The following is a 13,201-nucleotide window of genomic DNA, read 5'->3' as shown; positions in this document are numbered from 1 at the left end:
GAAAGAAATTGACAGCATGACCTTTCGTAGACTTCAGTCTACATCCTCAGATGCATTTATAGTAATTATTTCCTAATTTGCTTCTATACCATTAAGTTAGCATTTACAAATCAGCGTGACCTTCTGTCTTCCTTTTGGATGCTGTATTTCCTCAGTTTTGACAAAGTATGTTTGTCATCATGATAATTCAGATGCTACCGTTGGAAAGACTGCATTTCAGCTGAGTTGTGTCCCATCTATTTTTCTGGGCCTGTGAATAGGGTTGCCATAACTCGCCTGGGGGCGTGACAAACCCGATTTTTGGCCAGTTGGCATGGTCCCGCCCCGGTTTTGCTCTTTGCCCTGGGTTGAGCTGGTTGCCGCCGCCGCCACCACAACCGTGGCCATACTGCAGCCACCACTGCCATTGCTGCTGCTGCAGCCTTTCTGCTGCCTGCTGCGCTTTGCCCTGGCCCTGTGCGCTCTTGCGCGGCTGCGCGCAGGGCTGAGCAGGAGCTCCTGCCCTTCAGGCTGGCTGGCCAATGGCTGGACGGCCCGCCCCTGCTGCAGGAGCCTGTGACTGCTAGCAGGAGGCGGGGCTGTTCCAGCTCCACTCTCCCCATTGGCCAGCCAGCCTCAAGAGGAGGAGTGTCTCCTCTTTGGTCCCTCATGCGGGCCGAGGGCAGGAAAGAGCTTTGCCGGCAAGCTATTTCTCTTCCTTTCCTTTTTCTTCCCCTATTTTTCTTCTCTTCTTCTTCTTTTTCTTCCTCTTTCCCCTCCTCCTCCTCCTCCTCCTCTTTGTTTTCTTCCCCTCCTTCTCTTCTTTCTCCTCCCCCTCCTCTTCTTCTTTTTCTTCCCCTTTTTTCTTTTCTTCCTCCTTCTCCTCTTCTTTTTATATTTTTCCCTATTCTTCTTTCTCCTCCTTTTCTTCTTTCTCCTTCCCTTTCCTTTTTCTCCTCTTCCCCCCTTCCTCCTCGGCTGCTGCTGCTATTGTTGTTGTTGTTGTTGTTGTGTGCCCAACTCCTTTCTGACTAATGGCAACCCTGCCTCTAGCCCCCCTTCTCTAGCCCCTCTTTCTCTAACCCCCTTATTTAACCTCCTTCTATCTAATCCTCTATCTATTTACCCCCCTCTCTAAGCCCCCCTCCTCTTCTTCTCAGGGATCCAGGGCTTCTCAGGGCATTGCCCCCATGCAAAAAGAAAAAGAAAAAGACTGACCCACAAATCAGTACTCAACTGGCTGTAAGGGGGATTTGTACTACTGTACCTGGGGGAAAAGAGGGGGTGAGCGTTGGGGGGGGGTTGCAGGGGGCAAGGAGAAGGAGGAAGGGGGGGAATTGCTAAGAAGGCTTGGAACATGTAGTTTGCCGGCTCAAGGGGCTGCCTGTCTATCTCGGCTCAAATGTTAAGGATGCCTGGACTTGTGCTGTTGTGTGTGTTTTGGAATTTGGGGGAGGGGAGGTTGGCCAGAAAGGGAAGTACATTTCTGCCATCTGTCTAGGAATAATGCCAAAATGTCCTCCATTTCGAGCATGCCTAACAAACATGCATTCATATTAATACTTTTTTAAATCATTAAATTTTTTCGAGTGTCCTCCATTTAAAAAATATGTCCTACATTTGGGGCTAAATTTTGCCCTACATTGTCCTACATTTCCCCCCATTTGTCCCGGTTTGGAGGTTGACAGTTATGGCAACCCTACCTGTGAAGGATCCTTCTGCATTGCTGAGGTAAAGTGGCGAGCCCAGTTTTCATAAAGTTGCTGGTAAGTATGAATGTGGTGAAGAAAGCCAGTTTCCCTGATTCATCTTAAGCTCAGAAGGGATGCCACTATCTTGCAACAGAAAATATGGGCTCAGAGAGGCCAGCTGGCATGCCAGTCACCTTTCTTGTGCTTCTATAACCATGTTAAATGAATGCACAGTCACCCCTCCCCATTTGTGGTTTTGACTTTTGCAGATTTGATTATTCACAGATTTGGTTAATTTGTTCTCTCTAGGAATCGCTAGGTCTTCCATCACACCTCTGTGACCAAGGTCTGCCGAAGCTGGAGGACCAAGAAATTCCTAGAGAGAACAAATCTCTAGGCATTTGTAGGTCCCCCTGTGCAATTCTATGGTCAACTTCCAGCAGATGTTTTGCTGGAGGATCTAGAGATTCCTAGACAGGTGCTTTCTCAGGTTAAAAACAAGTGGGTTTTTATTTGTGGGCTTCCCCTTCCCCACCACCACTCCCTTCTCCTTTTATGTTGTGTCTATTTAGATTGTAAGCCTGAGGGCAGGGAACCGTCTAATTAAAAAGATTGTATGTACAGCGCTGTGTAAATTTACAGCACTTTATAAATAAAGGTTAATAATAATAATAATAATAATAATAGGGGTCCTGCACCCCTGATCCCAGCAAATGTGGAGCAATAGCAAGTGCATTTCTATACCACTTACCAATTGCTAAGCGCTTTACAAAGTCTAAGCTAACTGCCCTCAACAAGCTGGGTACTCATTTTAGTGACCTATGGAAAGATGCCAGGTTGAGTTGACTTGGGGTCCCTGGCTGTTATTGAACTCACAAGCTTGTGAACTCACAACCTTGTGGTTTGTGACTCAGTGGCTACAGTACATGCATTTAACCACTGTGGAGGTCCCACAGTACTCAAATAAAGGCAAAAATATCTATCTTTTCCTTCTCTCTGATGATGATAACAAGGTGATTTTTTGTCCATTTGACCATGAGGAGATGGGTGGACAGGCAATTGACTCTTACTTCAACAATGCCAACAACACACTACCCTACATGAGACCTAAAGACTTCAAGGTAACAGAAGTGAGGAGATGCAGGCCATACATGGTGTGTCTCCTTCCTATGGAATCTTGGGATTTGTAGTTTTTCAGGGTTTTTAGCCTTGCCTGCCATGGAGTGCTGGTGTCTCACACCACTGAAAATCCCAGGATCCTGTAGGATGGAGCATTGGCAGTTAAAGTGGTGTCAAACTGCATTATTTCTACAGTGCACATGTGCTCACAGAGGTGGCTGCACCCACTCCACAAATCCAGCCCCCAAAACAAAATTCCCATACAAACTTTTGCTTTAAAATACCCCTCAACTAGGGGACAACTTTCAACAAGTGGTCAGATGCTAAATTTCCAGGTTATATCCTTTAAAAAAAAAAAAGGTCCGTGAAAACATGGCAAAACTGCTCCTATGCCCCGATTCCCATTTTTTTTCCCAATTATATTTTTTTAGGCACTGAAAGCACCCTGGCAAGCACAAAATGGTCGGGGGGTGGGTGGATTTCCCCCTCCATATGACCCAAGAAAATGCACTTGGATCCTGGGATTTGTAGTTGTGTGTGGGGCACCAGCACGCTTTGGCAGAGAAGGGTAGAAGCCTCATAAAACTACAAATCCCAAGATTCCATAGGAGGAGCTGCAGCACTGAAGATGGTGTCAAACTGCATAATTTCTACAGTGTAGGTGCACCCCAAGGCTGCTATTACAACCCCCTAACCTCCCCCACTCTTCTTTTAAATAGCTGCAACGACATATTAAAAAGAAACTCTTAAAAAAAACAACTAGCTAAATAAACCAATAAACCTAAAAAATAAATACATAGATTGCAATAAAACCAGAAGATGTGCGGCACTGTCATTGTTGGAAGAAGTTTAACAAAGTTGCTAACAATGGCTAAAGGAGGTGGGGATGTTGGAAAAAAGTGCAGTAGTAGTCCTGAGGATCCCTGGATGTTTTGCACCCTTAGACTGTGCAGCTACCAGAGCTGATCATTCCAGCAGACTAAGGAGGCATGGAGGCACGGAGCCAGGTGATTCTATTCTCACAAGGCTGGTGGGCCCAATGGTGTAAGTTACTTCTTTCTCAGACACTCCTGGTGGCAAGCAGATCTCTTTGGTGACAGTGGAGTAGTTGTATTCCTTCCCTCGACAAGTCTTAAATTCTTCTTCATGTTCTGCCGAAACTTTAACCTTCCCATCTTGCACTTTCACTGTAATATCTTCTGGGTCAAACCCCTTAACATCCATTAAAGCTAAAAGCTTTGGGCGAGTACATGTTGTTAGCATCTTGGTAACCCTTCTTCGAATCCTGCAATGTTCAGAAAAAGAGAAGAGGATGATAGTGCAAGATTTCACTTCCAAACAGTCAGAATCTTACTTACAGGATGAATGTGTATGTTGTATGCCGTCAAGTTGTTTCTAACTTATGGCAACCTATCATGGGGTTTTTCTTGGCAAGTCTCTTCAGAGGCATTTTGCCATGGCCATCCTCTGAGCCTGAGAGAGTGTGACTTGCCCAAGGTCACTCAGTGTGTTTCCATGACTTAGTTGGGATCCAAACCCTGTTCTCCAGAGTCACAGTCCAGTGCTCAAACCACTACGCCACACTGGCCCTCTGTTAAAAAATTGTGTGATGCTATGCAAAACTGTGATGGCAAATGTCCTGGAAAAGGGGGATATCTGGTTGCCCTGAACCAGGGGTCCTCAACCTTTTTGACTTGTGGAGCCCTAAGGGCTCTACAGAGCACAGGTTGGGAATCACTGCCCTGAACTATGAAGGCAGCCTCCCTCCTCAGCTGCACCGGACCCTAAAGGCAGCCACCACTCCAGAAGCTGTTTCTACTGAGAGGGGTGGCTCTGTGGTCTCCAGAAGGCCTGTTTAGGATCCAGTGTAGCTGTTGGACAAGCAAGAAAGTGCCCTTTCTCACCTGTCCAGTAGCCATGCCCAGTACCACCCCACCAGGTGACATCCCCCTCTGGGGTGTCATCCAGTGTGGTCTGCACCCCCACCCCATCCCCTAGTGATGTCACTGACACATTTGCATCCCTTTCCAAGGCCAGCCAACATCCCTGCCAGAGCTAGAAAAGACTGCTGGGCAGCAGCAGTACTCCAACCCCACCAGCAGCCACAGCTGCCTTCCTTGCCCACCCTTCCATCTTGCTGCCCTGTGCTCCCTGCTCCAGGAGGATGCAGGCCAGAGGGAGAGAAGGGAGGGCAATGTGGGCAGAGGTGGCAGAGGCATTTGGGGAAGGTGCTGCTACCACCCAGCATCCCTTCTGGGTTTGACAGGGCTGTTGGCCAGCGGCAAAGGGAGGCAATGTAGGCAGGAAGGGGAGGAACCTGTGGCAGCTGATGCTACTGCATCACTAGGATTGGCCTCACCTGGTGCAGTAACTCACAGTGTCACCCCTCCACACTGACTGTCTCCCATACCACACCATACAGTATCCTCAGTAATGCTTTTTGCACTAATGTTACTTGTACTAATTTTGTACTACTCTCACTGAATGTAATGGCAATAGTTGCAACGTAAACAACTAGCAAAAATAAAAGTATGCCTTTAAATTACAATATTGTACACACAGCCTAAAAAGTATTTGCATGTACGTTATTAGTATTATTTAATTTATTTATATCCCAACTTTTTCCCAGTACAGGGACTCAAGGTAGCTAACAAACATTGTTTTATGTGGTTAAAGTGAAAAATTAATAAGAGGTGATGTTTTTAAAGACAATTTACAAATAATTTCTAAAAAATAAAAAAATAATTAAAACAAAACAAAAACTGTGTGACCTCTCCTTTCTTCTCCCATTGAGGACTGACCTGCTTACACCATCTTTTCAGTGTTCTAAATGGACTCAGGTGAATGCCACAGTCCATTTCTGCCCAAAGGCAGATGTCTGGAGAGCAGTGGTGTCACTCCCTCTTAGGGTGTCACCTGGTGTTGTCTGGACCCCCTGCAGCCCCCTAGTGATGCCCCTAGCCATCAGCACCAACATCTTTCTTTTCTGGCTTGGCCAGCAGCCCTGCCAGATCCAGAAGAGGCTGCTGAGTGGCATCAGAATCCCATTATTATAAGCAGTCACAGAGGGCAGAGGTATCGTAGCTGGTGGAGGGGGTGACTGGTGGGTGTCTTGGGGCAGACAGTGAGTGAGTGCCCCACCAAGCAGTGGTGTCACTAGGGTTGGTGTCACCCAGTGCAGTAACTCATGGGGCAACCCCCCCATTGATCTCCCCCCATATCAGACCATACAGAATCTTTACTAATGTTTTTTTTGTACTAAGTTACTCATAAACCATAATTCCCATATATCATTAAAGTTATAACTTAACAACTGACTTAACAACTAGCAAAATTAAAATTATGCCTTTAAATTACAGTATCATACACAGAGAATAAATGTGTTTACGTATACACAGCTTCATGTGATTAAAGTGAAAATTTGGTAAAATGTGATGTTTTTAAAGAAAATTAATTTTAAAAAACCTGGTACCTTTCCTTTCTCCTCCCATTGAGCCTCACTCCACTCACACAATCTCTTCAGTGTTTTAAACAGACACAGGCAAATGCCACAGCCCATTTCTGCTCAAAGGCAGATGTTTGAGGAACAGTGGTGTCACCCCATCTTAGGGTGTCACCTGGTGTGGTCCATACCCCTCACACTCCCCTAATGATGCCACTGCCACCAAGTGTTCACCTCCCGCTGAGGTGTCACCTGGTGCAGTCCAATGCCTCTAATGATGCCCTGGGCTTGGGGAGACAGAAGGAGTGAAGGAACACAGATACATGGAGATAGAGAAGGAATCACACAAGACTAGAGAATACATAGAAGAGTGGAGAAAGCACATGATAGAGGGAAAAAATAAAAGAGAAAATGATGAAAAAGACAAAAGGGGGCAGAGAAAGAAGAGTGACCTAACGTAAGCTGGGTGGGTGGGTGGGTGGATGGGGACAGTGAGACAAGAAGAAGTGGCCATCCTCCCATTACTAGACCAGGATTAGCAAGTGGAAAAATCATGGACAATAGGAAAAACAGTGGAGATGATGGAGAACCTGATAGAGGTAAGAGATAGAAAGAAGCTGGGAGGAGAGGTCAAAGCTGATTTATAAAAGATTTATAAAGTCAAGGATGTATGGATATATATCAAGTTTCCAGCATTTCAGTATCTGTATATCTTTGTCTCAAGATAGATTTTTTTCTTTTGTCTCAAGAAAAAAAGTTTTTTTAGTTCCAGATAGATATGCTCATCTTGGAAATTTTAAAGAGAATTGTATTTGTTTTTCTAAGGAATAGAAAATGTGGTCAACACTGGAAAAGTTATTAATGAGTAAGAATAAATAAGATAGGAGAGGCTGCAACAGTTTGCCCATTCCTGTTTTCTCCCCTGCTTAATTGATTGAGATCAAACTACTTTTGCAGTTTGAACTCAATTTGCAGCAACTGAGGTAAGCCAAGGACAAAAGGGGAAAGTGGGAGAAGAAGAGAGAAACTGAACACTTAAAAAGTAGCTCCAAAATGGTGATGACAGAGGATTAATCTAGACTCTTCCATGCCAACTGAGGAAGGGGGGATGCAAATTGCATTAGAAAATGAAGCTTACTTTTGGAGGGATCTGGGCCTGGCTTGAAGTGCAGCAAAGCGTTCTGAATTTCTCCAATATACAAGGTCATTCAAAAAGAATAGTGCAAAATTGAATAAGAAACAGCTTTACTTTGCACCATTATTTTTGAATCACCTTGTACGCCAATATTACTCTCAACCATAGCTTAGGAAAGTTACTTTTTTGGTCCTGAACTGATGCCCCAGTTCCTTTGTTTGTGATATACATTGAGCTGAAAAGTACAGTGGAAACATCTCAGGCATGCAGGCCCAATCAAACTTATTCTCCACTTGCAAGCAGCCCATTGGAAGCTCCCTTGTCAGTTATTAATTCCTGTGCTATCTTGGGTCAGGATGTGTGTGCCTGAGAGGCCTCATCTGAAATGGACGAGAGGGTTTTCACGAAGAAGCTTAAGAAAAAGGTAGCTTGGTTACAGATATGACGCAACTAGAGATTGTCCAAGGAAGATCTTTAGCAGCTGGTGAGTACAGTATATGTCTTTCTAGGAAAATACAGATGGCATCACCTGGCAGAGCTAGGAAATCTGTGGTTCTCTATATGTTGGAAACCAGCTCACTGTTAGAGGTAGCACGTTTACATAGCATATATTCATGCAGTTTCCCATTATTCTTAGCCACATGCTCTTTTTCTCTATCAGTAAGAGTTTATTCCTCTTCCATTTTGTAGCATATAGTTCACTCTCTTCCCCACTCCATGTTTGAAGAGCATATATTATAGAGACTTTCAGAATGAGATATTATGAAACTTTTATTATACATAAGTAAAGCTACTTCATATGTTTTTCAAGGTCTGGGCCTACCGGTATTTTATTTCTCTAACAGATGCTGTGGGTGTGTGAAAGAGGGGTATGGGATTGGTTGTTGCTTATCATCATCTTGCAAAGGCTAAATATTCTGTTGGTGAGTAATCCTACTTTAGGCAGTACTACTCTCATATTACCCATTATTCCAGCCAGCCCTAATCAGCATGGCCAGTAGTAAAAATTACAGGAGGAAAATCCCAACAGAGAGGGCCAATTCTCTACATCTGTGTCAAGAACTAAGGAAGGAAGGGTCAAAGAGCAAAAGTGGGGAAATCTCTGGTCCTCCATATGATAGGAGCCTAGTTCCCATAATTTATAGTCAGTATAGCCAGGAATGATGGGAATTGTTGCCCAGCAATAGCTAGAGTGCCACATGTTTGTCACTACTGTTTTAGTTTGGAAGGAGAAGCATGCTCTCTGAAAACGAAGGAAGAAGAAAGGCATACAAACATGAGTGGGAAAATAAACTCCACACCAACTCATCCACACCCACATTCATTTTAGGAATGGCACACTAACCAGTTTGAAATGGAGATGGATGTGTATGAGAAAGACTTCTTCACTACTACAGGTCACCTTGGGTTCCTTCTGGGAGAAAGATGGCATACAAATGAAATACAGAAATAAATACAGTTGGCCCTTCGTATCCACGGATTTTTTAAATCCACAGATTCAAGCATCCACTGCTTGAAAATATCTTTTAAAAATATAAATTCCAAAATCAAACCTTTTTTTTGCCATTTCATATAAGAGGCACCATTTCACTATGCCATTATATATAATGGGCCTTGAGCAGCCACGGATTTTGGTATCCAAAGGAGGTTCTGGAACCAAACCCCAACAGATATCAAGGGCCCGCTGTACAGGACTTTGAAAATAACATTTCTTACCATCATGTGTTTGGCAATTAAAATACAAATTCTGTTTGTTGTGACAAGGAGCAAAGGCATTTCCCATTGCTTCCTTTGTTATCACCTTCCTTTTACCAGTTTAATGATATCCCTAATGAATGATGCAGGTGGCAAATGAGCACACGCAATGCTTACCTGGCCAGTTCTTGCTCAGCTTCTATCTTAGCTCTAATTGTCTTCCGCTCCAAAGATGTGAGGCAGATGGGTGGACAAGGTCGACAGCACAGGATGTCACACATGCAATGTGGGTATGGATGGAGAAGACAGCAACAATGTGGATGAAGATTGATATCGCAGAGGCAGCTGGTGTGTGTATCACAGTATCGATGGCAGCAGTGCATATCTATCAGTCTTAAACGCCTCTTTATTTCTCTATCCTTTCGCCTTAAATCTCGCCTCACAGCTTCCAAAGCGTGACAGAGGGTTGCCATTGCAAAGCACTAAACCATATTAGCATACGAGTACAGCCTTTGAAAAAAGGGCACTCGTCAGGAAAAAAATTGCTCTTGCAAGCCCTGGCCAGAAGTCTGCATTACTGAGCAAGCTCCTGGTGTTATTAGCATTTTTCCAGCATGTTGGTTTATGACATCATTACTTTGTAGCTGTGTCACAATCTAGGAATTTCCAAGGAAACGGTAAACAGTGACTAAACAGAAGAGCTACCAAGCAGTAAAATACAGAATGGGCTCATTATCTGACACACAAAGAAGTCTACAAATTCTTAAGTTGTTGGTCCCTGTTAAAAGTCATGAGTAGCTATCATTTTGTACATTACATTTCTTAGTGCATAGTTTGTGCTGTGTCCTTTTAGTAAGGAATAAATACAGAGAGGATGTTTTATAGGTATGTTTGTGGGGACCAAAGATTGATTTTGGTGAAATACTACAAAATTTCACTGTATTGTACAAAGGCACTAGCTAAACACAGAAACAAAAATATTTATGTTTGGAAGCCATCTATCTCGAGAAGCCAAATTAAATATCAAATATGTTTTTATTAAGTCACACTTTGGGACCAACTACTTGATCTAGAACTCAAAATTCAGCTGAGGAACCATTTTATATTAGGGACATGAGTTCCCTTATGTTTCTGCATAATGTATTTCCTTGGGTGGGAGGTGTAGGAAGAGTGCCACCGATACCTCCTTCACAGATGACAAATTTCACTAGAAGTTCCTCTAAAAGTTGCAATACGCTAAGGACAACAACAAGGTTAGCATATTAGAATCCCTTTTGCAATCACTGATTTCTATTTATTTATTTAATTTGTATGCTGACTTTCCCCCAGAAGGGACACAAGTTGGCTCACAGATAAAAAACATTAAAACAAAAACAAAATGCCTGTAATTTTCCAGAAGCTATCAGTTGGACTTTACATTTAGGGTGAAATAAAATGTTCAGTTTTCTTTAGTCATCTATATCCTTTGAACTCAAAGCTTGAAAAATTACTTTTTGAAATCACAAATACCCTGGTCAACATGCAGACCACTAACATAAAGTGTTGGGGAAATACCTTGACATCTATATTATGATTTGCTGTGACTTCAAACATGCTTCCAGACACCTCTAGGAATCGTAGGTTTGAGCCAACAGAACAAAGCTATTGTATTATACAAAGCAGCAAGCTCTGGTGCCCCAACAAACTACAATTCCCAGAATTCCATAGCATTAAGCCATGGCAGCTGAGGTCGTGTCAAACTGGACTATTTCTGCAGTATGGATGCAGCCATAGGTTTAATTTGCAATGCAGAAATAATGTTGCTTGACCCCGCTAACTGCTGTGGCTCAATGTTATGAAATTTTGGAATTTGTAGAGCTGTGTAGCCTCTGTCAAAGTGCTCTGGTGCCACAACAAACTACAAATCCCAGAATGTAAATTGATGGCAATATATAAACAACAACAACAACTGAAATATGCAATAAAACATAGTTGAATGTCAAAATGTTGTATGTGTGTTTGTATTTGGGTTTTTTGGATTGTTGATAAGCCACCCAGGGCAGCCGCTTATACTTTTGTCCTGTTTTTATGGAAGAGAATTACAGCAACCCTAGGTGAGTTACAGTGCTTTCATAACAAAAACTAGCAGCACTAGTGTGTCACAAGGGAGGTGGAAACTGCATCTGGTGACATTATCAGAGAGGGTGTCACCAAACCTAGCGATGCCACTGCCTCAGATCTGCTTGTGCTCCCCCAGGGGAGCTTCCTCTGCTGCCCAGGGCCAAGTAGGAGCAGCGGAAGTAGGGAGAAGAGAGAATCCCTTCCCCCTGCAGTGTGTGTTTGACACTTGAATTTTGCACAGTGTGAATGCTATCACCTATCTACCTTCTGAATTTTCGTGTCACCAGCTGCCTCCCTGTCCTCTTCTACTGGGGGTGCCAGGAGCCCCCTGCTTGGTTTAAGCTGACACCTGTGGCCCATTGTAGTGGGCAACAGGACCACATTCACCCCCACTACATCCAGGTGTCCAGCCAAGGGTGTGTGACACTAGCCATCCTTGCCAGTGTCCCATTAGATCTGAGCTTGCAGCTTTTTCCTGCTTTCCCTTTCTCCCCCTTGGCCCTTCGACAAGGAGTCCCACTACTCTTTACTTGCCACTGCTGCATGCGCTCTGCATTTTCATAGGATGTACAGAAAGAGAGCAGGAATGGACCCCCTGTGAAGGGAAGTCCCACATCCTGGCAGCAAAAAGCTCTCCTCTGAAGATCTTAAAACCCATGCCAGCTCCTATATAGAAGGAAGGTATTTCAAACACTGTAGTCTCTGTTGAATCCTGCCTGTGTGGGTAAGTAGGCAGAATGTGTGGCCATGTCAACCCTTATGGTAAAACTCTTCAATTGGACCACGATTTGGGACTGCAATTTGGCAAGTTTTACCTATACAGCACCTAAACGTTTTCCCAGATGTAATAGTACAGAGACTCCTTGATAAATTAATGCCTAAGAAAGGAACAGATAGCATCTCACAGGACATAGCATCTCACAGGACAGGGACAGCTGGATCTCAATTGAAGTTACTTTTCTGTTGCTAATGGAACTGAAAGTTTATCTGTCTTTTATTGCTCTTTGTCTCAAGTCCTCACACTGGCTTCTGCCTGCATTGAAATCCCTCAGTACCATATTTACTGGCAACATCTATGTAGGCCTGTGGCTAATATGCTGACCATTTTTCTTCTGTATGATTTTTTTTAAATCTTTGTCTAATGAAGGAGCCAGTGAAACTTTGAAAGCCTGCATAATATATTTTATGATTTGGAGTTGGCCCAATAAAGGTATCGCTGCTAGTGGACTTTGTCGTATTTTGCTGTACGGCTAACACATCTACACCTGAATATTTTAAATATGGAGAATTTCTCCTTTTTAAAACTGGCACTGGCATCCTTTGACCAGCCAGTAGGTGGTAGCAGAGGAGAGCAAGAAGCAATACCAGAACTGCAACAGAAGCAGGGAGAAGCAGGTAAGATTTTAATATCTAGAAGTTGTTGTTTCAGACTCATGAAGACCCTGTTGATGAGACATTTCCAAGACTCCCTGTCCTCCACTGCTTTACTTAGATTCTGTAAATTCATACCCATGACTTCCATAATAGAGTCCATCCATCTAACATGTGGCCTTCCTCTTTTTCTACATCCCTCCACTTTCCTAGCATTATTTTTTCCAGTGAATCATTCCTTCTCATGATGTGGCCAAAGCACGACAGCCTCAGTTTGATCATCTTGATTTCTAAAGAGATTTCACACTTGATCTGTTTTAGGACCAATTTGTCTTTTTGGCTATACATGGCATCCTCAGCACTCTTTAGAAGAACCTTAAAACCTTCATTTTAGATTTTAATGTATCCCTAAAGCAACTAGGCAACTACAACCCTCCAGATATTTTATGGTTGCAGCTCCCATAATCTTTCACCCTTAGCTCACTGGACTGAAGTTATAGGCCGCAAGCACTTGGTGGGCTACAAGTCTGCAGCAGCAGCTGCTGTAACCTGGGCGGGGTATAGACCACCAGAAAGAAATGGCCGATGGCCTCCTCTCTTCTCTGCGTAACCACGCCGCCACAGCATCCAAATTGTGTGGTGTGGCTACGCAGAAGCAAAAGGACCGCT

At 43.7% G+C, this 13,201-nt stretch overlaps 1 protein-coding gene across 1 annotated transcript; it reads right to left on the bottom strand.

Annotated features, from left to right (window-relative positions):
* Window positions 1–3,734: 3,734 nt before the first annotated feature.
* ODF1 (outer dense fiber of sperm tails 1) lies at window positions 3,735–9,534 on the bottom strand. The gene is made up of 2 exons (XM_089518930.1): window positions 9,239–9,534; window positions 3,735–4,074 (listed from the first exon to the last, which is right to left on the bottom strand). The coding sequence occupies exons 1-2, from the start codon at window positions 9,532–9,534 to the stop codon at window positions 3,756–3,758; spliced, it is 615 nt and encodes a 204-aa protein (XP_089375056.1). The 3' UTR covers window positions 3,735–3,755.
* Between the last annotated feature and the right edge of the window lie 3,667 nt (window positions 9,535–13,201).

The sequence above is a fragment of the Sceloporus occidentalis genome, unplaced genomic scaffold, assembly GCF_023333645.1.
Source record: "Sceloporus occidentalis isolate IW3139 unplaced genomic scaffold, rSceOcc1.0.p SCAF_3, whole genome shotgun sequence".
In the NCBI taxonomy this organism is placed as follows: Eukaryota; Metazoa; Chordata; class Lepidosauria; order Squamata; family Phrynosomatidae; genus Sceloporus; species Sceloporus occidentalis.
The sequence above is the reverse complement of the archived record's forward strand: the minus strand, read 5'-3'. Positions and strand labels throughout refer to the sequence as shown.

Bases quoted from the DNA above. Each gene is read 5' to 3' on its own strand.
- ODF1 (XM_089518930.1), bottom strand. From the start codon at position 9,534: ATGGCAACCCTCTGTCACGCTTTGGAAGCTGTGAGGCGAGATTTAAGG. The intron at 4,075-9,238 runs GTAAGCATTGCG...TGAACATTGCAG, and splicing joins GCTGAGCAAGAACTGGCCAG to GATTCGAAGAAGGGTTACCA.